Source organism: Thamnophis sirtalis, unplaced genomic scaffold (assembly GCF_051295495.1).
Source record: "Thamnophis sirtalis isolate CommonGarterSnake01/CBP01778 unplaced genomic scaffold, rThaSir2_p1.2 scaffold_12, whole genome shotgun sequence".
Classification (NCBI taxonomy): domain Eukaryota; kingdom Metazoa; phylum Chordata; class Lepidosauria; order Squamata; family Natricidae; genus Thamnophis; species Thamnophis sirtalis.
This window is the reverse complement of record NW_028261392.1, coordinates 60,859,659-60,882,646: the sequence shown is the minus strand read 5'-3', so window position 1 is coordinate 60,882,646 and position 22,988 is coordinate 60,859,659. Positions and strand designations below refer to the sequence as shown.

The following is a 22,988-nucleotide window of genomic DNA, read 5'->3' as shown; positions in this document are numbered from 1 at the left end:
TAAATTAGCAGAAAAGCCGTATTTGCTTTAAAGTTGTTCTTTTTTAATGTGAATTAAGGCAATCAAAAATTAATACTGTCAATCATCTTTAAAAACGAGGACAGTTGAGAGCTGATATAGAAACTTAGTAAAATGCTTTTAAGATCCATGTAATGTGGAAAGCTCAGTCTCCGTGTGATCACATGACTTCCAGACTGAAGAAATGTGAAAAATAAAATCATGATCAATTAAGCATTTTTCTCATATTTCAGTATGGCTTAGTTCTTGTTGATAGGTACAGCTCCAAATGAGCTACTTTTAGGCAGTAATTCATTTGCTAACAGAACAGAGTATAAATAACTATTAGAAATATTCCCCCTTCTTGTTTAGTAGCTCAAAATGAGACTTAATTACCCTGCTCATTTTCCAAGAAAAAAAGGTCACCTGCTCCATTTGCTTATTTATAGTTGCATTTTTATAGCACGACTGGAAATTTTTCTTAGTACTCTCCAGAAGCAATTTATCAAAATTACACGTGGAAATTTTTACTGTACCCTTCCTATTTATTTATTCCTTTATTTACTTTTACCGAAACTTTCCTCCATTCCAAAAATTTAGCCAACATTTTGAAGTCTGTACATTCCAAATCTATTTTGTGTAGTGCTAAACTACAAATATGTTTATTTTAAACATCAGAAACTTTGTATGATTTGGCATAACAATACTCTTATAAAGTCCTGTAGAATTATATTGTTTCTATCAATCAGAGCTGTAGCACCTTTTTAAGACACTTTTCTTCTACAGTAAAGAGTTTTTAAGCTGAAAAGTCTCAGGGTTGAGAAATTGATTGCTTTTCCTCTTGCCAAGGATAGTCATTCAAGACTGAGTAATCAGACAGTATTAGACGGTTCCACCACAAAACCGCGGTAGACAAAAGCGCGGTCGACGAAAGCGCGTATGTGACGTCATCACAGCGCGACGAAAAAGATCGAAAAATGTAAAAATAAAGCGAAAACCTTACCCTAACCCCCCCAAACCTAACCCTAAACCTAACCCTTAACCTAACGAAAAACCTAACGCTAACCCTTAACCTAACGCTAAACGTAACGCTAACGCTCTAACCCTAACCCTTAACCTAACCCTAACCCTAAACCTAAACCTAACCCTTACCTTTATGTGAATCGGCTTGCTGTAATTTAATTTTTATTTCAATTTTTCGATCTTTTTCGTCGCGCTGTGATGACGTCACATACGCGCTTTCGTCGACCGCGCTTTTGTGGAACGCGGTTTTGACGGGTCACGTATTAGACAAGGTCTAATACTTCTCTGCAGCAAAACCTCAAGTGCAGAAGTATTTAGCTTTGTTTAAGTTCAAAGACCAAAAAAAAAAACATAAGAAACTAAGTTTACATTAAAACATACATTGAATTTGAATTGAATATATTAAAAATATACAACCAGTACCCAAATGGTCAAGAACATTATACTATTAAATGTTGAGTGGCAAAGCGATTCAGCAATATTTGGCGACTCTTCTGGGGATCTTGGGCAACTTGCCAGATAACAGAAGAATATTCCTATCTGATCTACACGGGCTGTTAATTAAGAAAGTTATTATTACAGCCACTGAAGTAGAAAGAACAGCACTGAAGCACATAGAAGGCCAATATTTCCCCAAGTGGACGGAACATGATCACTTTTGCACTGGAATATTCTTACATTTTCCCTCCAGCAACACAGATGGCAAAACATTGAATCTAGCAATTGAAATTGGGTTGGGCAAAAGCTACTTGGCTAGACAGTTGGCAAAGAAAAGACATATTCCAAACAGATCTGAACAAAGTAGTTAGATCTTTCTGAATGTTATTGCCAAGAGCTCAATGTTTCAGTTCTATCAGAGCTCTTTCAAGACCAAATAAGGCCAATATTGAACTGATAAAACTATAAAAAACTTAGGTTGGGATTTGTTCCTGCCTTCTGCGATGACAATTATTCTTGAAAACCAGGCAACTGTAAGGGGAAAATTTAATTTAATCTGAAATTTCAAATGCAAAAGTTTAAAGCAAGCTTTTATGAAGATTAAGCCAGATTTGAACCTCACTGGGTAATTTGATACGAATTGAAGTATATGCAAATTGGACTGAATAGGACAGTTGGATCACAGCAATTACATATCTCTGCACCATATATCAACTAGTTGATGGTCTTTGCTCTCAATATTTCATTGTAGCTGGGATGTAATTATTGCCATTGCGATTGTGTAGCACCGAATAACATTTGTAGATTTTTGGGACTGGCCAGGGACAGTTCATTGTTGTATTTTCCAGATTGCCAAGACTTGAAAGAAACATACAAGAATTTAAATACTTTGATTCCCTCTATTGGTTTTCTAAGAATAGTGGTAAATAACTGGACTTTTGGGGGAAATCACTATTAATAACTAATCTTTGCCTCGATAGTAGGGGAATGGGTTTGGAGAGACGATGTCGAAGTAATCGGCAGATAGGAAACCGAAACAACATTTCTTGAGTAAGATTTTGGAATGAAACTTGGATTTTGTCAAGACTCGCACTAGAGAATTAATACAGAAGTTGAAAGGGAGAGAAGCTAAAATATATCCTTGCTTCCTCTCTCTTTAAATAACGATCGGTGGTGTCAAGTGTCTAAATTTACTGTAATAGACTTATACTGGATTAAATTTATGCAATTTCGTAAGGAAGTAGCTAATTTTCCCCATAATCTTATCTCGGGGGATCAAATCAAAACCAATAAAGGCAATATTAAAACAATCCCAAAGACAATGAATGGTACTTTTATCTTGGCTTTGAACTACCTCCCCCTGAAGTCAGTTTCCCTTCTTCAACTTTTATTTCTCCCACCCTAAAGACTTCTTCAAAACTTTAGCAAATGTCTTTTGCAAATCCAATAAAAGTTAATTGTCCAGGTTATTCTCTTGATATGTCATTTGTATTGTCACATTAATTTTCAAGGCTTCAATCAATTTCTTTTGTATATCCATTAAAAAGTTCTTATTCAGGTCATTCTTTTAAAGCCAAAGGGGTGGACTGGATGGCTGCAAGGTTTCCCCTATCTTGCTCTTGCGAACTTGCCAGCCAGATGTTGGTGGTCTACAGAGGGATATGAATGGCAGGTCAGAGCAAAGCAAAGCCCCTTCAAGCTTATGATTATTTTTTTCTTTTATTTAAGAATGAAAGTAAACTCACTTGTGATGTTTTAAAGATCTCTCTTAGCCTTAGGTTAATTAAATAGGTGATCTCCAAAAGTGCCCAGAAAGGGAAGTTAGTAAATCTGGTGTCCTTTAAAAGATCCTGCTGCAGCTGAGACCATGATAGTGTCAGCGTTCCAAGTATCATGTAGAATTAAATCAGAGTCCAAGGCAAAACGATCCTTAAAGTTCCAATTTAATAAATCAGATATCTTAGCACATCTGTAGAATCCCAATTCTGGAAATTACATCGGATTCCCACCCAGTTGAAAGTTCATGATTTTGTCCCCACACCCACAAATCCATCACGTGGTCCAATCCTCTTCTTCCACGCTGGCACTCCACCCAGATTATAAAATGATAAATTTAATAATCAGAATACCTTTTTATAAAGATTCAAGAAAACTTCAGTTGGTGTAAAATGCATTAGCCAGTTTATAGGTATTTGAACGGTTCACCGACAAATGTGCGCACGACAAAAGCGTGCTGACAAAAGCGTGGCGAGAAAACAGCGACGTCGAAATCGTGCCCACAACAGTGCGCCGACAAAAGCGTGCCTTCAACAAACAACACGAAAACAACGTAATAACCCTAACCCTGAACCTAACCCTTACCTTAACCCTAATCGTGTTTTTGTGGGCGCGGTTTTGTCGGCGCGCTGCTGTGGGCGCGATTTCAACGTCACGGTTTTATCAGCACGCTTTTGTCGTGTGCGCATTTGTTGGGTCACGATTTGAACATATTACTACTATTTTGCAGGATCTGCATTATTGCTTTTCAGCTTCTAGGTATAATTTATAGTACTAGTTTTAACATAAAAGTCCTTTATGCTAAGTTACCTTCAGGACCACATCTCTCCACTCGAATCAGCCTAATTACTTGGATTAAACAATTGGTTGTCCCCCTTTTTAGAAGCCAAGAGGGCCAAGGCCCATCATCAGGCTCATCCTCTGGAATGACCTATCATGAGAAATGTTTTTGGCCTCAACTCTAGTTATCTTCTGAAAGCTTCTGAAAATATAGGGGGGAAGGAAGGAGGAAAGGAAGGAGAGAAGAAAGGAGGGAAGGAAGGAGGGAAGGAAAGAGGGAAGGAGAGAAAGAGAGAAGAAAGGAGGGAGGGAAGGGGGAAGGAAGGAGGGAAGGAAGGAGAGAAGAAAGGAGGGAAGGAAGGAGGGAAGGAAGGAAGAAGAAGTACGATTGTTGTAAAATAAGTTGGGTTTATGGGATGGTAAGAAAGCAATTTCAAGTATATTGTCAACTGTAGGGGAGAAAAATTGTTGCAAATACATATTATTAATAACAGTTATGAGATCATATAATTGTGAATGTATATATGAGAAATAAAAATTTAATGAAAGCTTCTGAAAATAGTGGTTTTCATTTGCCAGCTGCTATCTGGAATGTAGTTTGTACATTTCAATTTTTAGTATTGTTATAGTTTTTTCCTGGTGTGAGCCACCAAGAGGCTGCATACAGTCGTGGTGGGATATAAATATGATATATAAGCAAACATACATATTGGAGACCGATACAAGACACGTGCGGTCCATATAATGCAAAATGGAATTTCTGGAATAATCGAGCAGAATCTGAAATAATCCAAGATTAATGGTGTAGGCAAAATTCCAGAAAAGGCAGGCAACAGTTAAAGGGACAAGAGACAAGATTGCAACTGAGCCTGAGATGAAATCAAAGTGCCAGGCCAAACACTCACAGGAATTACTGCCTAACATTGGGGTAGTGACAGCCTTACCAAGTAGGGGAGCAAGTGTATTACTGGAGTCATCTTCAAAATGAATTGCATAGCTCAAGGGACAAGTCAGAGCTTTATGGAGCTTGCAAAAGAAAGAGAGTTCATTGATCAGCTGGTAGCATTCATGCCTCTTGCTTCTAGAATATAGAGGCAGCAGCAGAGATCTCCGTACAGAAATCTAGTATAGATTTGTAGACATCCATTTTATGATGTTTTCGTTGAGTTGTGAACTGAATAGTAATGCAAAGGGGTTCTTTTTGTTTTCATTTCTAACATTTGATTTCCTCCTTTTATATTAGAAATTAAAGTATAAGCAATGAGGTCAGTAAAAAAATAAATAAACTGGATTGGTACAAATGGCTGCAAAACAAGAATAAAATTAATTGAGCCAAAAAACTCTATACATAAGTATATATAGCACTTTGTATAAAGGTGTGTAAATATAGAAGCGAAATATTATATACATGTACAGGTATAATGACATAACAATGTAGATGTAATGACTGTAAGAGCCGATGTGGCGCAGTGGTTAGGGTGCAGTACTGCAGGCTACTTCAGCTGACTACAGTTCTGCAGTTCGGCTGTTCAAATCTCACCGGCTCAAGGTTGACTCAGCCTTCCATCCTTCCGAGGTGGGTAAAATGAGGACCCGGATTGTTGTTGGGGGTGATATGCTGACTCTGTAAACCGCTTAGAGAGGGCTGAAAGCCCTATGAAGCGGTAGATAAGTCTAACTGCTATTGCTATTGCTATTATAGAAGGGAAAAAATAATTTTAAAAATCTGCTAAAAAAATAAACTGTAACAATAGGGTAAACAAGGGCATGTCACATAAGCATTCTTAAGCAGATCTATCAAAGCAGTGAAAATAAAAAACTTCAAATGGATACTAGAAAGTTATAAAACTTTTGAGACAAACATGATTGTCTGTTGGGAGAGTTCAGGCTTTGGAGTATCATGGCTGAATAGTCTCCCATTTGTTGCTTACTTCATCTAAGTGAAATCTAGGAGGTCCCCAATGATATTTATATTGAGAGAAAGATAAATGTGTGAGGTATTGCATTCCTCCAGACCTTAAGGGAGAGGGGATTGACATTCATCTATCAAGAGATTCTAATGGTTACTGGGAGTTCTGCTCTCTGGTGACCAGTTATGAGATACTCTTTGTGTGGTTGGGCCAGAGACACATGGTGGAGATATTTCTGTGATACTGTCCTCTTAAATAAACAGTGATAGTTGATATATGTAGCTTTTTTTACTACTCGGTAATTTCAACCTTCCATAACTACTGAGGTGGATTCTGAAAGTACCCTTGGATTTTACAATCAACATTGTTAGGAATCTAATCTAACGGTTGGGTTGGCAATATAGAAATCATGTAACAATGCTATACCTGTTTCTTTAAATCATACTGTAAAATGTGATTGGTTGCTGTTTTCCTCAATCGGCCATAAGAGGGCGCCAGAATGACTGTTAGCTCTCTGTTTCGTTAGATGTTGGGCTGATCTGATCTGAGTGTTTTGGAAGCTGGCTGTTAGAAAGTGCCGTGAGCTATTGTAAGCTTTGCAACCGCTAGCAAACTTTGAGTACCGGACTGTTTGTATGATTATGGATTATGTTATTTGGATTATCCCTTAACTGAAAGACATTGATGACTGACTGTCTTATCCGTGTATGATTTGGCTGTTTGATGGACTCTGATACCTCTATTTCCACGAAAGTAAAAGCCTATTTAAACTGCAGTGTCTCTGTATGCTGGTTTGTGTGTTCTCCAACACAACTCTCACAACGCTTCTCTGAACGTACTCGCTCTCCCAACGGGGAGCTTACCTAACAAACATGCCCTGTTGCCCATGGTCACAGGGCTGAGATTCAATCTAGTAGTGAAAAAAGTAACAATTACTCCTTTGTAATGGACATTTCATGTCTGTGTGAGTAATCTACACAGAGAGGCAAGGCGAGATCTAGTGGTCCACTTCAAGTATCTGATCAGTTTAGTTCCAGAGGATGCATGTGGAATTTCTCAGTAATTTGGAGAGTAATTCTGCCAGTAATCTCACTGATCTCTGCAGTACGGCGGCAGTAGAGGCCTCCATAGAAATAGAATAGAAATCTTACAGATCGGTATTTAGTCCGCTGCATTCTTAATTTTTAGGAAGCCGCTCAGCGATGGGTTGCTCCCGGTTCGGCCAAACCGGTAGTGGCAACGGCGGGAGACCCCGCCCAGACGCTTCTGCGCATGAGCAGAAGCATTGCACGCACGCAGGGGTGCGCCTGAACAGGTGGTAAAAATATTTGCAACCCGCCACGGAAGCCGCTGAAAGCTAGTTCCAGAGAGCATTTGGGATAGCCCTGTGTGCTTTAATGAGCGACAATGTCTATAATGTAAATAGGGAATGTGGTGATCAATTTAATATTCGGCTATTGTTACAGTATGATTTTATTGATACTATTGGTGGACAGTGTTTTATTGATTTTAGTGATACTATTCAAAGAATTGCAGTACACTTCCTAGAGATGCATTGTAAAAGCAACTTAAAAGTCACTTAAAATAAATAGACCCCTGCATCCCCTTTGAGGTTTTAAAAATTAAAAGATAGAAGCAGACCAGGAGTGAATGTAGCTCTTTTAAAATTTGACCAATTTTATTACCTTGACCCAGGAAATCAGGAAAAAAAAAATAATTTGAAGGAACTTAAACTTATTCTCTTTTTTTTTTCCAGGATGATGAAGGTCAAACAGCATTGCATTATGGTAAGTGGTACATTACCATATTTACTATTAACCTGATATAATCATGCATTTTGAATACCTAAAGAGGAGAGAGAGAGAGAGAGAGTTGCAGCAGGAGCAAACATTCATTCAGAAATGATCGATAAATGATCCAAAATCAGAAAATTAGTTTTCTGTACAATGATTTTTAACCTTAAGCCTTTAGTAATGCTAATGCAACATTATCACAATGAGAATAATAATCTTTAAGATACAACATTGTGGAAACTACATCTCTAATTGTCGAATTATTTTGTATCTTCATAAATGTTTGTAAAATTACCATTGATCATACACATATGATAATTGCAACCTCAATCTTTTTCAAGCCCTCAGAAACTAAATAACTCTAGTAGATTGCTACTACAATCCAACCATCCAGAGCTGAATATTTATTTACGATTGGTAATTTTCATTCAATTTTGCAATAAAGCCATGCTTATAAAGAGAAGTAGAAATATATACAAATGGGAATAGAGAGGAGCTTTTCCATACCTTGTCTGTTTGTTTTTAAACACCATTTTCTGCAATTTGTGATTCAGAAACGTTAATAGAAAAACATATTCTAATAATTGGAGGATACTATATTTCTGTGAGTCTGATGCAATTAAAGTGTTTGTTGCTTGTTAGTCAGTACAAGAAAATGAAGCATTATAATTTCAGACTTGTGTCTGTCTATATATTTTCTGCCTTGTCATTTTGGCCAGGATCAGACCAATTCTAGTAGCACCAATCAAATATTATGCGTACTGTGGTGGTATCCTATTACTTCAATAAACCATTCATACTTGCTTAAATCTGCTCTCCTCTGAAAATATTTTACTTGGGTATAAATTGGACTGCACGAAATTATTAATTATAATATTCAACTCAAGTACATAGGCACCACGTTTACCCTATGGGAATCAATTTTGCCGCGAGCTATACAATAAACGGAGGATTGAATGATAACCCTTGGAGTGAAAAGGGTAAAATGGAATCGGGGGTTTATCCATCTTTTTATGAAGGCATTTGGCCTGACAGCTGTCCTTGCCTCTGCAGCTCTGATGATTACAGAAAGTGCCAAAATGTATCCTTAAATGAGTTATAAATCCTGGTTCATTCTGATTAAACATTGGTCGGAGTCATTAGGAGGTTAAATGAAGGACAGATCCCAAGTATGTTGTCCTCAGATGTGCTGCCAAGAGAGTCTCACCCTCCTCGGCCAAATATATTTCGGCCATTAGTGCCCCAATCATTTGTGGTCAGCTCTTTCCTCTCTCTCTTAAAATACCACGATATGCGTGGTCCCCCTTATGGATGGCCTGTTCGCTTTATATTCTCTTTTTAAGACTCCCCCCCGCCCGCTCCCGCCTGTGCACGCTTCTTCCCCGCAGGGAATGCTCCGATGATTGCCTCTCTGCGTCCCAAAGGAAATCAGGGTTTCTCCTTGGACTTGAAACCACATGACTTTTGAGTGGGCTGGCTTGTTCTCTCCGCCTGGGGATTTTCTTTCACTGTTAAAATGCCATCTGCTCTGGTTTTTTGCACAGTGGCAAGGCAGTCGGAGGGAATACCAGCGAGGAAATAAATAATATTTTAAGAAAAAAAATGAAATCCATCATGAAGACCCTGAGGATTAATGGACTGGGAAGGCAAACTGTGCTGAATGGAAATTCATCTTCACCTATGGCCACGTCAAGGCTGCCTTGCTAAGTGTTTGACAAATAGAGGTCCCCGTCCCCCCCGGCATGCTGTAAATTCAACAACTGTTGTAATCTCCAGGGACGACTTCACTGTATTTAGAAGTGGGCTGATATCCTCCTGGGCTGCCCATTGCAGAGGCGACGCCTTGTGTCATGGAAGGCTTCCTCCTCAGATATGCCAAGCGCCGTGCCAAATGGCAGCCCTTCGTATCAAGTCATCCATCTGCGGAAGATCCCCGGTGTCAATGTAAACAGGCTATTTTTTCAGTGAAACAGCATCTGGCTCCATTCTGCTTACTGCAGAGGGTTCTGTTGGAAAGATAATAACAAATCAGAAACGAGATTCGTTCCTGATTCAAGTGTGCCGTTGACCTGCAGCGCTACTGATTTAAGATTGCCCTCGCTGATTAATCAGTTAAGTCCCTTCAGATACACAAATATGCATCAAATAAAAATGCAAAGCCATGAAAGGGAACCTCTGTAAAGATTATATCATTTTTAAAGGGACACAGTTGTAGGATAGACTCTGCTAGATAAATTCCATGAATAGTAAACGCTGTGCATTTCCAGGGAAGCAGGGGCAAACTAAAGACAGCTCTGCAACAATTGAACTGGGCCAGTGAATAAACCGGTTCCCTGAATTCCTTTCTAAAGGAAGGACAGGATTTGGGATCGCCCACAGGGATCCCTATAGATGCTGCCAGATTTTAAAACAGTGTTTTTTTGCTGGGTTTCAGAACACTGAAAGCTGGGAAAGTCAGCTTTGAGTAAAGGCCCAGAGGGGGCCATCAAAGGGACACCGTGTTCGCCCACTTCCTTTCTTAATTACTTTGACTGTAAATGCCTTGTAAATTGCTTTTTGGAAGCTAGGAACCTTCAGAAGGACACGTTTTATCACACTGGATGCTCTTCCTTGAAGCTGAAAACGTTCTCCATAACTTTAAAATTGAAAAACTGATTTCGCTGCAGGTTGAAGGAAAATCAACCTCAAAAAACCTACAAATGAAACCTTGCTGAGGTTTTAATAATTAAAAGGGAGCACAAATAGCAAGCCAGAAAAGTGACTTGGATGTATGGATTTTAACTCAAGAAATGACTTGAACCGTTTTCTTACTTCAGATTCACAAAAAAAGATATGTTATAAAAGAATTCATAAGAAAAGATGAAAAGAGAAAAGAAGATGATTCTTTTCTCATGGAAAAACAGTGACTTAAATCTAAATTGTAATAATACCCTACCACTTCTTCCAAAAGGAAACAATGCTAAATGTGTTTCCACTTTTATCTATTTTAAAATTGCACGTATTTCTATTTGTCTGTTACTATGAAGTATGCCCTTTGGGAACCTGAGATACAATTCTTCCAGTAGATTTTCATTTTACCTTTAAGATTTAAGATTTAGTTTATTTGTATGCCACCCTTCTCCGGGAGGGACTCAGGGCGGCGAACAACTCAAGGGGAAAAGGGGATACAAACACAATACACGTAATTAAAATACACAAGAGTCATACAGCCATACAAGTCGAGAGGGGAGGGGAACTCGTCAACCCCAGGCCTGCCGGCACAGCCAGGTTTTGACGGCTTTCCGGAAGGCCTGGAGAGAGGTGAGGGTCCGAATCTCCGCGGGGAGTTCATTCCAATGATGTGGAACTCTCAACATCTAAGAAGCTTGGAAATATTCTGTTCAATGTAGAGCAGCCTTCCTCCGTCAGGTACTGTGGATGCATCAGGAGTACAAGTTACTCACAAAATGAGCCAAGGTGGCGCAGTGGTTAAAAAGCAGCACTGCAGGCTACTGCTAGATCAGCAGGTCAGCGGTTCAAATCTCACCGGCTCAGGGTTGACTCAGCCTTCCATCCTTCCGAGGTGGGTAAAATGAGGACCCAGATTGTTGGGGGCAATATGCTGACTCTCTGTAAACCGCTTAGAGAGGCCTGAAAGGCCTATGAAGCGGTATATAAGTCTACTGCTATATTGCTATTGCTATAAAATGTTTTACAGATGGCACCTGGCCACCATCAAGGTTAGCTAAAATTTCAACAAACACCTCCCCAAAATGCTGGAAATGCGAATCAATACACGGAACAGATTATCATTTATGGTGGACCTGTGAGGAGGCAAATTTTTTGGGGGAAAGGATCAAAAATTGGCTGGAGGCAATAACGGGGGTTAAAATAGAATGGAAACCTGAAGGTTTTTTTATTAGGAATTATGTCGGTGAAATACAAAAAAGAAATCCAGTATTTAATACTACATATACTTACAGCGGCAAGGATTGCCTTTGCCCAGAAATGGAAAAAACAAATTAATCCCAAATGAAGATGAAATAATAAGAAAGATTATGGACTCTGCCAAAATGGATAAACTGACTAAAGAAATCCAGGGAAAGGAAGAATCAGAATTCTACCAGATATGGGATAAATGGTATAGGTGGATGGAGGAAAGAAACAAAAATCAATGAAAGAATATAACAATCAGAACATTGTGTGTGTTGAAGTTGTTTTAACGCAAACCAAGGATGCCTTTTAAAAAACAAGTTGACATCATATTCTTATGCACTCCAGTGCTGTGAGTGAGGTAATTTAAGGTGGTTCTGACAAGTGTCGTCGGCATCTTCATATCCGGTCACATGGGCGGCAAGCCACTCCCATCCGCTCACATGGGCGGCAAGCCACTCCCACAAAGGAGGCCACACCCACAGAGTAGGTTCGAACAATTTTTGAAACCCACCACTGGAGTGTTCCTATGAGGAAATACACACTCGAGCCTTCTGAGACATTAAACAATATATGAAAATCTGCTACCCCAAATGGTGGCGCATCGGAGTTGTTACTGCTATGAATAGCAATGTTGCTTTCCTGTTATTTTAGTTTGTGTGTTACTACTTCTAGGTTTACTTTTACCTAGAGTCTTTGGAAATGGAACAGCATAGAAGGCAAATGTGTTAAAATAAGAGAACAAGGTGTGCTTTGCTAAAATTAGAAAAACACCTTAAAGATGTTTCAAGTACATGTTTCCAAAGTGTACCTGAGAGACCGCCTCCTGCCGATTACCTCCCTCAGACCGATAAGATCTCACAGGTTAGGTCTCCTCCGGATTCCTTCTGCCAGCCAATGTCGGCTGGCGACTCCCCGGGGGTGAGCCTTCTCTGTTGCAGCTCCAGCCCTCTGGAATGACCTCCCCGTGGAGATCCGGACCCTTACTACCTCCTGGCCTTCCGCAAAGCCATCAAGTCCTGGCTGCTCCAGCAGGCCGGGGGGCTTGTGAAACATCCAGCCCCACGGAAATTGTGAATGTCCGTCTTTTTTAAAGTGTTGTCTTTGTCTATTTATCCCCTTTCCCTTGTCTATTGTGAGCCGCCCGGAGTCCTCCGGGAGTGGGCGGCATACAAGACAAATAAAATGAAATGAAATGAAATGTACATATGCTGTGTCAATCATTCTTGTTCTGTACGCTGGGATTTTTTAGTATACTGCCAAAGGGACTTTTAATGCCCTAACAAATTCCTTACATAATCTTCTTTTGACCCCAGAAAATAGGCTATTTGTATCTTTGTATAGTTCTGCGCACTGACTGTGCCTTTGTTGCTTCATATTATGGATAAGTAATGTTACAGTGGGGCATAGAACACAATTTGTGGCAAGAGGTTGAAATAAGCCATCTAGAATAGCCACAGAGTCTTCTGCACTTTTCACCATTTGTATAGGAGAGGGTGCTTACCAGCCTGTGTAGCTGTTGTCCTTTGCCATCACTTCCTCTTTGGCTCTCTCGGCTTCAAAGATTTCCTTTCTCTTTTCCTCCCCTTCCCAAATTACTTTCACGTGCTAGAAGTGGACAAACGTTATATGTAGTTTCCTGGTCCTTCATTTGTATTTGCTACCAGCCCACTTACACAAAACGTTCCAGACTTCTTAAGAGACTTCTAATAGGTAGCTTCAGTCCTACACACCTTGACAATAACTCTGTAGCTTATGCTGTCCCATAGCAAAATGTATGAAGAGAGAGACCTGACTATTAAAGAAAGCTATTGTAAATAGCTGTACATGGGGCAGCCCTTGAAGAGTATTTGGAGACTTCAACTCGTCCAGAACGCAGCCGCGCGAGCGATTGTGGGTGCACCTCGGTACACCCACGTTACACCTATCCTCCGCAAGCTGCACTGGTTACCGATCAGTCTCCGGATACGCTTCAAGGTGCTAGTCGTAACTTATAAAGCCCTTCCTGGTATTGGATCTGGGTACTTGAGAGACCGCCTGCTGCCAATTACCTCCCACAGACCCATTAGATCTCACAGGGTTGGCCTCCTCCGGGTGCCATCTACCAGCCAATGCCACCTGGCTATTACCCGGGGGAGGGTCTTCTCTGTGGCAGCTCCGGCCCTCTGGAATGAACTCCCCACAGGGATCCGGACCCTCACCTCTCTCCAGGCTTTCCGAAAAGCCGTCAAAACCTGGCTTTGCCGGCAGGCCTGGGGGTGATGAGTTCCCTCCCCTCTCGACATGTATGGTTGTGCGACTGTTGCTTATTTTTATTATTTGTATTTTGTTTTTTATGTTCCCCTTTTTCCCCCTTGAATTGTTCGCCGCCCTGAATCCTCCCGGAGAAGTGCGGCATACAAATAATAAAATTCTATTCTATTCTAATTCCCCAATGATTTATATTTTTCCCCATTCAAGATGGCAAATAGAAAATAAAAACCAGTCCCGTATTGGCAGCAGGGTATAAGGTTAACAAAAAACAAAAAAAAACTCAGACTGCAGGAACATAGAAAACTAGATTTGAGGCCTTTTGTCATTTTAGTTTAACAATGCAAGGGTTTAAATAATCTTCGACTGAACTGTTGTCCTGTTTTAATTAAACATTTGCTTCTCCCCATAGTGTCAGCTGAGAAAAGATATTTTCTCAAGATACTTTCTAATTACTGCAGCTAATTGCAAAAGGGAAATACACCATTAATGTGTTGACTTGCAATATAATTAAAAACATAATTTAGGGTTCAGCTTGAGGGGTACCTTGAAAATACAGGTCCCATTGGAACTTCAGCTGCAGAGTTTTTTAGGAGAAATCTTATGACCACATCTGATGCATCTGAGTTGAATTTGGATACATATGGGAATTTTTATTTGGTGTATCTGTTTCCATTGTTAAGAAGCAGAAGAGTACTAACATTGCTGTTTTTAATAAATTTCCGCAACTGACGTTAAATACACTGTTTGAAAAATAGTATAGTATTAAACTAAGGACAAATCATATTGAGATGGCTTGTTAGTGTTCTGCTGCTCTCTCCACTGCAGTTGTCTCCCCGAAGAATCATTTGAACCCCCAAAAAAATTATCCATCTCCTCTGAGCCGAGGTGGCGCAGTGGTTAGAGTGCAGCACTGCAGGCTACTTCAGCGGACTGTAGTTCTGCAGTTCGGCTGTTCAAATCTCACTGGCTGAAGGTTGACTCAGCCTTCCACCCTTCCGAGGTGGGTAAAATGAGGACCCGGATTGTTGTTGGGGGCAATATGCTGACTCTTGTAAACCGCTTAGAGAGGGCTGAGAGCCCTATGAAGCGGTATATAAGTCTAACTGCTATTGCTATTCTCCTTGCAACCAACTATGAGCCTCAAAATGAGCGTCCTGTGAAGTACCAATTTTGCTCAATTTGACCCAACTTTATCCCTTCCTATTGCATTAGCTTCACATCACGGAAATGTGAGACAATAAATTGATGTTAGGCTACTAAATGCCCTTCACCAACACTTTTAATCAGTCTTTTATTTCATGGATTAATAAAGTCACTGGCAAGTGATTACGTTCTTCACGATTCCACAAACATTTACAAGTAGCCTATTCAGAAAAAAAAATACTTCACTATCCATATTTGGAAACAAAACTGATTCAGCTGTAGGGAGGTGGGGGGGCGGACAACGCCGCTCTTAAATTCTCAAGACAATTTGTACATAACTGAGTTTAAACGGTGGCAGCATTGGATTAGAAGCCAGCTTTTGCTTCCCAGCTTGAAAAGAAAAACCTTAGCTTAAAAAAAAAATATCGACATCTGGTTGGTGCAAGATATAGCGTGTTTGCTTTCCCTAAACAATGTTTTTTTTTCCCATCCTAAAATATGTCTCCCTTGCAATTTGTCTTCTTGTAAGATCGAACCTTTAAAAAAAATTGTAAATGATCTGGTAAAAATAATTCCATCTTTAAGATTGCCCAAAGAGTCAGGAAATGCCAAGGCCAAGGTTACAGGGTCTCATGTTCTCTCCAAAAGGTTATGATTTAAATTTAATATCCTGCCTCTCTCCTACTCTCCTCTGCTTCATTTCAGCAAGGCATGTTTTCCTGACTATCCCCGAAGAAATTTTACCGTGCTATCTATCACTTATATTAAAGCTGCTGCCATGTTCTCCTTCTTGGCTCTTCCTCTTGTTCCAAGACTTAGATGCTTTTCCTTTCTAGTAATAAATCAAAGTCAAGAAACTGAAATGGTGGCTCTTTGTGCATTATATATATATTGGTGTCGGTACCTGCTCAGCACAGAACATTGAGCTAAAAGTTTCTATCAGAAACTCCACATTTGTTTGCCCTGTTCCACTTGCCCCAATGCTCATAGTTCCCACTATTTACCTAAGTCCCTTTTCTGCCACTTCAACACCTCTCAGTTAGCAACATGTTACTAAGAGCCAAGGTGGCGCAGTGGTGAAATGCACCACTGCAGGCTACTTCAGCTGACTGCAGTTCTGCAGGTCGGCTGTTCAAATCTCACCAGCTCAAGGTTGACTCAGCCTTCCATCCTTCCGAGGTGGGTAAAATGAGGACCCGGATTGTTGTTGGGGGCGATATGCTGACTCTGTAAACCGCTTAGAGAGGGCTGAAAGCCCTATGAAGCGGTATATAAGTCTTAACTGCTATTGCTATTGCTATGTCTCAATTCATCCTTCAGGAACTGAGAATATTTTTTTGTCCATTTATTTTCTGTTAACCTTGTTTAGATAATTTCACTTTGTTGTTTTACAACTTTTATTTTGATTGGTTTTATTGGTGTTTTTCCCCTTGCGTCCTGTGACTTTGAAAGATCCAGCGTCCAGCCGTAAACTCTTTCCACTCAGTGCCTCATTTATTATGATTTGATTTATTTTATTTTATTTTATTTCATTTATATGCCACCCTTTTCCCCAAAGGGGACTCAGGGCGGCTCACAATTCAAATCAGGGAAGGGGGGTACAGACAGAAAATAAAAAGACAAAACATAGCAATACATAATTTAAAAACACACAACAGTCATACCATTCGAGACGGGGGGGGCAACAGCTCTTTAGCCCCAGGCCTGTCGGAACAGCCAGGTTTTAAGGGCTTTGCGGAAGGCCTGGAGGGGGGTGAGGGTTCGAATCTCCACGGGGAGCTCGTTCCCCGTGGAGATTCTTTATGGGGAAAGTCACAAAGTGAGAACCTCCTTAGTTGCCAAAAACGTAACATAATTTAGGTGACAGGAATTGTTCCATGCCTTCTCAATCTTTTAGCAAAGTTATTCACTATAGCAGTTGTATTTTTTCACCATCATGCTTGTGAAGGCAGCTCCATATCAGTGGATGAGAGGTTTGCATTATTCTCGGCACATTTTTTTTTTATACGTGACCCGTCAAAACCGCGGTCCACAAAAGCTCACTCGACGAAAGCGCGTACGTGACGTCATCACAGCGCGACGGAAAAAATTAAAAATTGAAATAAAAATAAAATTAAAGCAAGCCGATTCACATAAAGGTAAGGGTTAGGTTTAGGGTTAGGGTTAGGTTAAGGGTTAGGGTTAGGCTTAGAGCGTTAGGGTTACGTTTAGCGTTAGGTTAAGGGTTAGCGTTAGGTTTAGCGTTAGGTTAAGGGTTAGGTTTAGGGTTAGGTTAAGGGTTAGGGTTAGGGTTAGGTTAAGGGTTAGGGTTAGGTTTGGGGGGTTAGGGTAAGGTTTTCGCTTTAATTTTACATTTATCGATCACAGCGCGATGTTTTCGTCGCGCTGTGATGACGTCACGTACGCGCTTTCGTCGAGCGCGCTTTTGTCTACCGCGGTTTTGTGGTGTAACCTTTTTTATATCCAGATAGTGAATAACTATCTTTAGATTACCTTACATATCTTCTATTGTTCTCCAATAGCACTGTAACCATCTCTAAGCTTCCATCTTTTTTCATGTTTACCAATACATCTCTGGGCTAATCACTGCCACTTAACAGCATTTTCATTATCAAAAATTTGCATTTCCATTTTATATTCGGTGTTATACATGCATTTTGCCTGACTTCCAGAATTATTTGTCAGTGGAGTCCTTGATGGTCCCTGAGCATGATTATTTGCTTGCAGATGTTTCACTGCCAACTCGGTAGCATCATCAGAGTCTATTAAGTTTGGATTTGCTCCCTCGTTTAATGTCTAATCCTGAGCTGCATATATTCTCTTCCACTGATTTGTCAGTTCCAGAAACAAGCATTAATGTTGGCAGCCAATCCCTAAGGGCAAGAATAATAAGTTAGGGAAGGGACTTTCCATCAAAATATTTTAGCTGTAGAATAGGCCAATCTATTCAAATGCAACATTCATATGTATGAACCAGTGGTGGGTTTCAAAAATTGTTCGAACCTACTCTGTGGGTGTGGCCTCCTTTGTGGGAGTGGCTTGCCGCCCATGTGACCGGATGGGAGTGGCTTGCCGCCCATGTGACCGGATATGAAGATGCCGACGACACTTGTCAGAACCACCTTAAATTACCTCACACACAGCACTGGCATGCATAAGAATAGGATGTAAACTTGTTTTTTAAAAGGCATCTTTGGTTTGCGTTAAAACAACTTCAACACACGCAATGTTCTGATTGCACCACAAACGCAGTAGTCATCCTCACCTTTCACAGAGGCACTGAGTTTTATAAATAGGAGCATGACAGTGTAGAATAATCATATCCAAGGACCAGTGGTGGGTTTCAAAAAAATTTGGAAGCTCTTCTGTAGGTGTGGCCTGCTTTCCGGGTCCACTGGTGGAACCTCTTCTAACCGGTTCGGTAGATTTGACGAACCGGTTCTACCGAATAGGTGCGAACTGGTAGGAACCCACCTCTGCATCAGAGTCTGGATTTGCTCCCTCCTTTATGTCTAATCCTGAGCTGCATATATTCTCTTCCACTGATTTGTCAGTTCCAGAAACAAGCATTAATGTTGGGAGCCAATCCTTAAGGGCAAACACAATGAGTTAGGGAAGGGACTTTCCATCAAAACCTTTTAGCTCTAGAATAGGCCAATCTATTCAAATGCAACATTCATAAGTATGAACATAACAAATGAAATCTTCAAATACCAAAGATAAAGGTAAGCAAAGTTTATTGATAAAGAGAGAGCAGTTTTTTTAGCCTGCTCCAATCCACAAACCGGGAGCCATATATATACCGGTAGAGAAAAACCATACAATTTGTTTGTTTGTTTGTTTATTATATTTATATGCCGCCCTTTTCCCCCGAAGGGGACTCAGGGCGGCTCACAACTCAAACCAGGGAAGGGGGATACAGACAAAAATTAAAAATGACACATAACAATGCATAATTTAAAACACACAGCAGTCATACCATTCGAGATGGGGGCAACAGTTCTTTAGCCCCAGGCCTGTCGGAACAGCCAGGTATTAAGGGCTTTGCGGAAGGCCTGGAGGGTGGTGAGGGTTCGAATCTCCACGGGGAGTTCGTTCCAGAGGGTCGGAGCAGCCACAGAGAAGGCCCTCCTCCGGGTAGTCGCCAGTCGACACTGGCCGGCGGATGGAATTCGGAGGAGGCCTAATCTGTGGGATCTAATCGGTCTAGTGGAGGTAATTGGCAGCAGGCGGTCTCTCAAGTACCCAGGTTAATAATGTGCCATAAACATTACTTAAAAGCAGAGTGAAAGAGAATTATTTCAATGTCCTTTTCAAGACCTTACCTTATAGAAGAACATCCCCCCCACCCAGAAATCCGGATGGCCCTGACACTTTTGGCCTTTCATGATGCATTAAAGACCATTCCTTCAGTCATTTAGACCAGGTGATTAAAACAACACTGCTGGTAGATTGGTTTATTTTGGTTTTACTGATTGAAAATGCAATGTTTTTATACCTGGGAATATTCTTCCTCCTCCTCCTCCTTCCTATTACTATTATTGCTTTGAATTAATATTTAATCTTTCATTTGTATATTATGTTGCTGGATTTTTGGTTCCACTCTTGTGTGCACTTCTAAGAGGCACTGTTTTGAGATGGGCATCTGTGTAGATTGTTTAAATAAATAAACTAATCAAACGCTAAGAGGAAGGAACCCGATGCTCAAGGAGTTGGAAAGTATGGTTCACCAACAAAACCGCGCCCGACTAAACCGCGTCGCTGACATCATCAACAGGGCGACAACAGCGCGGAGACAGAAGCACGCTGTAAACCCTAAACCTAAAATTAACCCCTAAACCTAACCCCCCCTAAACCTAAACCTAAACCTAACCCTTAACCTAACCCTAAACCTAACCCTTAACCTAAACCTAAACCTAATCCTAACCCTTAACCTAACCCTAAAGCTAACCCTAAACCTAACCCTTACCTTAAGTTGAATCGGCTTGCTTTCAAAGCGCTATTTAAAGCGCCCTTCTTTCTCGACGCTGGCTGTTGTCGCCCTGTTGATGACGTCAGCGACGCGGTTTAATCGGGCGCGGTTTAGTCGAGCGCGGTTTTGACGGGTCACGGGAAAGTATGAGGGCCACAATAGAAAACGTTTGTTCCCTAACCCTAAACTCACATTGGAGTGGAGACCTCACCAGGTTTCCTTAACAAATGGGCAGATTTAACCTTGATGAGGCAATCCCTGAAGTGATGCGAGGCAATGCCATTTTTTGCTTTTGACTCATAATGAAGTTGAATGCGTATCTTAGCGTGGTTGTAGAATGTGGAGTGCCAATCTTGAGGATAATTTATTTTTCTTATACCAGCTTCCTTGTTCTGTTTGACTGTTTAGATTGTTGCATCTGTAGTTGTTGGGTTTTTTTTCAAGTATAAAATGTTTTTATTTTCCATTTTTCATTTTCATACAGTCACATATATACTGTGCATAACCGGGGCCATACAACATTAAACAATAATCACAGCAGTTCCTCTTGTCAGCAATACCCCCAGAAATATAAATAAAATAAAACTCAAACTCAAATAGAAATTCCATCAGCCGCCCAATGTGGATTGGCGACTACCCGGAGGAGGGCCTTCTCTGTGGCTGCTCCGACCCTGTGGAACGAACTCCCCATGGAGATTCGAACCCTCACCACCCTCCAGGCCTTCCGCATAGCCCTTAAAACCTGGCTGTTCCGACAGGCCTGGGACTAAAGACTTGCAGCCCCACTCCGAATGGTATGATTGTTGTGTTTCTTAACTGTGTATGTCTTTATATTTTGTAATTTTGTTGTTTTTCCCCTCCCTTGAATTGTGAGCCGCCCTGAGTCCCTTTCAGGGAAAAGGGCAGCATACAAATAAAGTAAATTCAAATTCAAATCCAATACACCTCTTCTGCTCTCCATACACCTCTTTCCTCCGCCCCCCTCCAACTTACTATCTTCCCTCCATCATTCCCCTCTACCCTACTTCCCCTCCCCCTCTACGCATCTGTAGTTTTGATATGCCTCATTCAGCAGACGCAAACCGCTGGTTCTGACTTGTTTCCGTTTTGTTCTGGTCTCCCTTCTAGCTTCCACCTGTGAATTTTCTGATATCGTGGAACTGTTGCTTCGATCCGGAGCCGACCCTACTCTTCGGGACACGGAAGGATACTTGCCTGAGGAGGTGACAGACTGTAGAGTAATCACCTCTATGCTCCAGGAACACACAGCTGGCAAAGCTTAACCGAAAGGCCAAGGAGGTGAAGCCCAAGGCTTTCAGAATGGAACAAAAACTGTAATAAATCCATCCTTCTCCTACTACGTAGTCTGCACAATGCATAAGGATTGGAATTTGTTGAATGAAAAGTACTTGGTATTGGTGCATTTTTGGAAATCCAAAAACTAAGGAGTGGACTGTGACTCACACAGCATAACCTATTATCTACCATGTGAAAAATAACCTCAGCCATAGTTTGCGACTTGCTTAATAGTCCCCTCCTTTTTTTTTTTCAGTCTTAAAACTAATAAAAAGGATATATTGGATTTCTGCTATCGTGTCAGATGTAGCTGTAAGAGATGTTCAGTTGGGTAGATTGCACGCTACAAGCCTGATACATCAGAAGTCCTGCTTTGTCAGCACAGGAGTTTCATCATGTATGGAGGCTACGGAGAAGAGAAAAAAGGAACCATACTAAAGCTGAAGTCCTATGTGTTCCTTCTTGAGAATAAGCCCTAATTAGACACACGAATAATGTTGAACCTGCTTTCCCAAGTGGATTTAAGGATTAACTTCTTATCTGCAACTTGTAGGAAAGGAAGATCCAACAGCTGGATAGGGGAATGGAAGATATGAGCCAGTTTATAAAACTTTTTTCCCCCCCAAACTTCCACATTAGTGACAGTGTTATTATTTATATTTTTTTTGAACTCAGAATTAGAAATACTATGGTGCTCTAAGTTCCGAAAATAAAGGCAACGGACTTTTTCCCCCTTGATCCTAAACTGATTCGCTGGTTAGCTAAGTAGTTGCTGTGTTGTTAAACTATGAGAACTGATGGGCATGTTAATTGTGTATATCTCTCTGTTTCTGGTATAAAAATACTTTCCTGCATGATATGAAATATATAAAAATGTTCCTGGAATATTTCTTTTTTTTTTTCACCTGCCATTAAACCAAACTAGTTATATAAAAAAGCATCATGTGTTTATATTGGACACTACAAAATCTGATCTTGATTTTTTTTTAACCCTGTAGATATAACTAAAACATTTTTAGAGGAAATATCAACATAAATGGCTAAAACCTCATGGACAGAAAGGGAGAAAAAATATTATAATCCCTAAGCTTGTTACCGTAGTCTGCCTCAGAAGAAATGTGCATTTTCAGAATGGCTGCATCCAATTTCTGACTATGTCCTACTTACACAATTTCTAGAGGGAGCCTTCTGTGTGTTTCACACGAAGCAAGGCGCAGTTCATAGCAAACTTTTCAGTTTGATATTGAGAGCCATGGTTCACCGACAAAGCCGCAAAGCCCTTTTCCACGCCGACATAACCGCGGAGGGCAAATCCGCGCCGTCGGAAGCACTAAGGAAAAAGGCGACCCTAGCGCGCCGACATAACCGTGGAGGGCAAATCCGCGCCTTCCGAAGCACTCAGCAAAATGCTTTTACTAGCATTCAAAAGCTAACCCTAAACCTAACCCTAAACATAACACTAACCCTAAACATAACGCTAACCCTAAACCTAACCCTAAACCTAACCCTAAACCTTACCTTAACTTAAATTGGTTTTCTGTCGCCGCGCTGTTGTAAAGCGCCCTTCTGTCGCCGCGGTGATGACATCGCGGTGATGACATCGCGGTTTTAGCAACGCGGTTTTGTCGGCGTGCTTTTGTCGGGTCACGGAGAGCCATAGCATTAGCATTTTCATCCATTGAGATCTCCATCCAC

General features: G+C 40.7%; 1 protein-coding gene across 1 annotated transcript in view; it reads left to right on the top strand.

Moving 5' to 3' along the window:
• ACBD6 (acyl-CoA binding domain containing 6) overlaps positions 1-22,178 on the top strand; it is a 110,017-nt gene extending 87,839 nt beyond the window's left edge. The window contains exons 7-8 of the mRNA XM_087726893.1: positions 7,681-7,711; positions 21,126-22,178. Coding sequence (XP_087583019.1) covers positions 7,681-7,711; positions 21,126-21,280 — 186 coding nt within the window. The 3' untranslated portion in view covers positions 21,281-22,178. The remainder of the gene's footprint in view (positions 1-7,680; positions 7,712-21,125) is intronic.
• Positions 22,179-22,988: the final 810 nt, after the last annotated feature.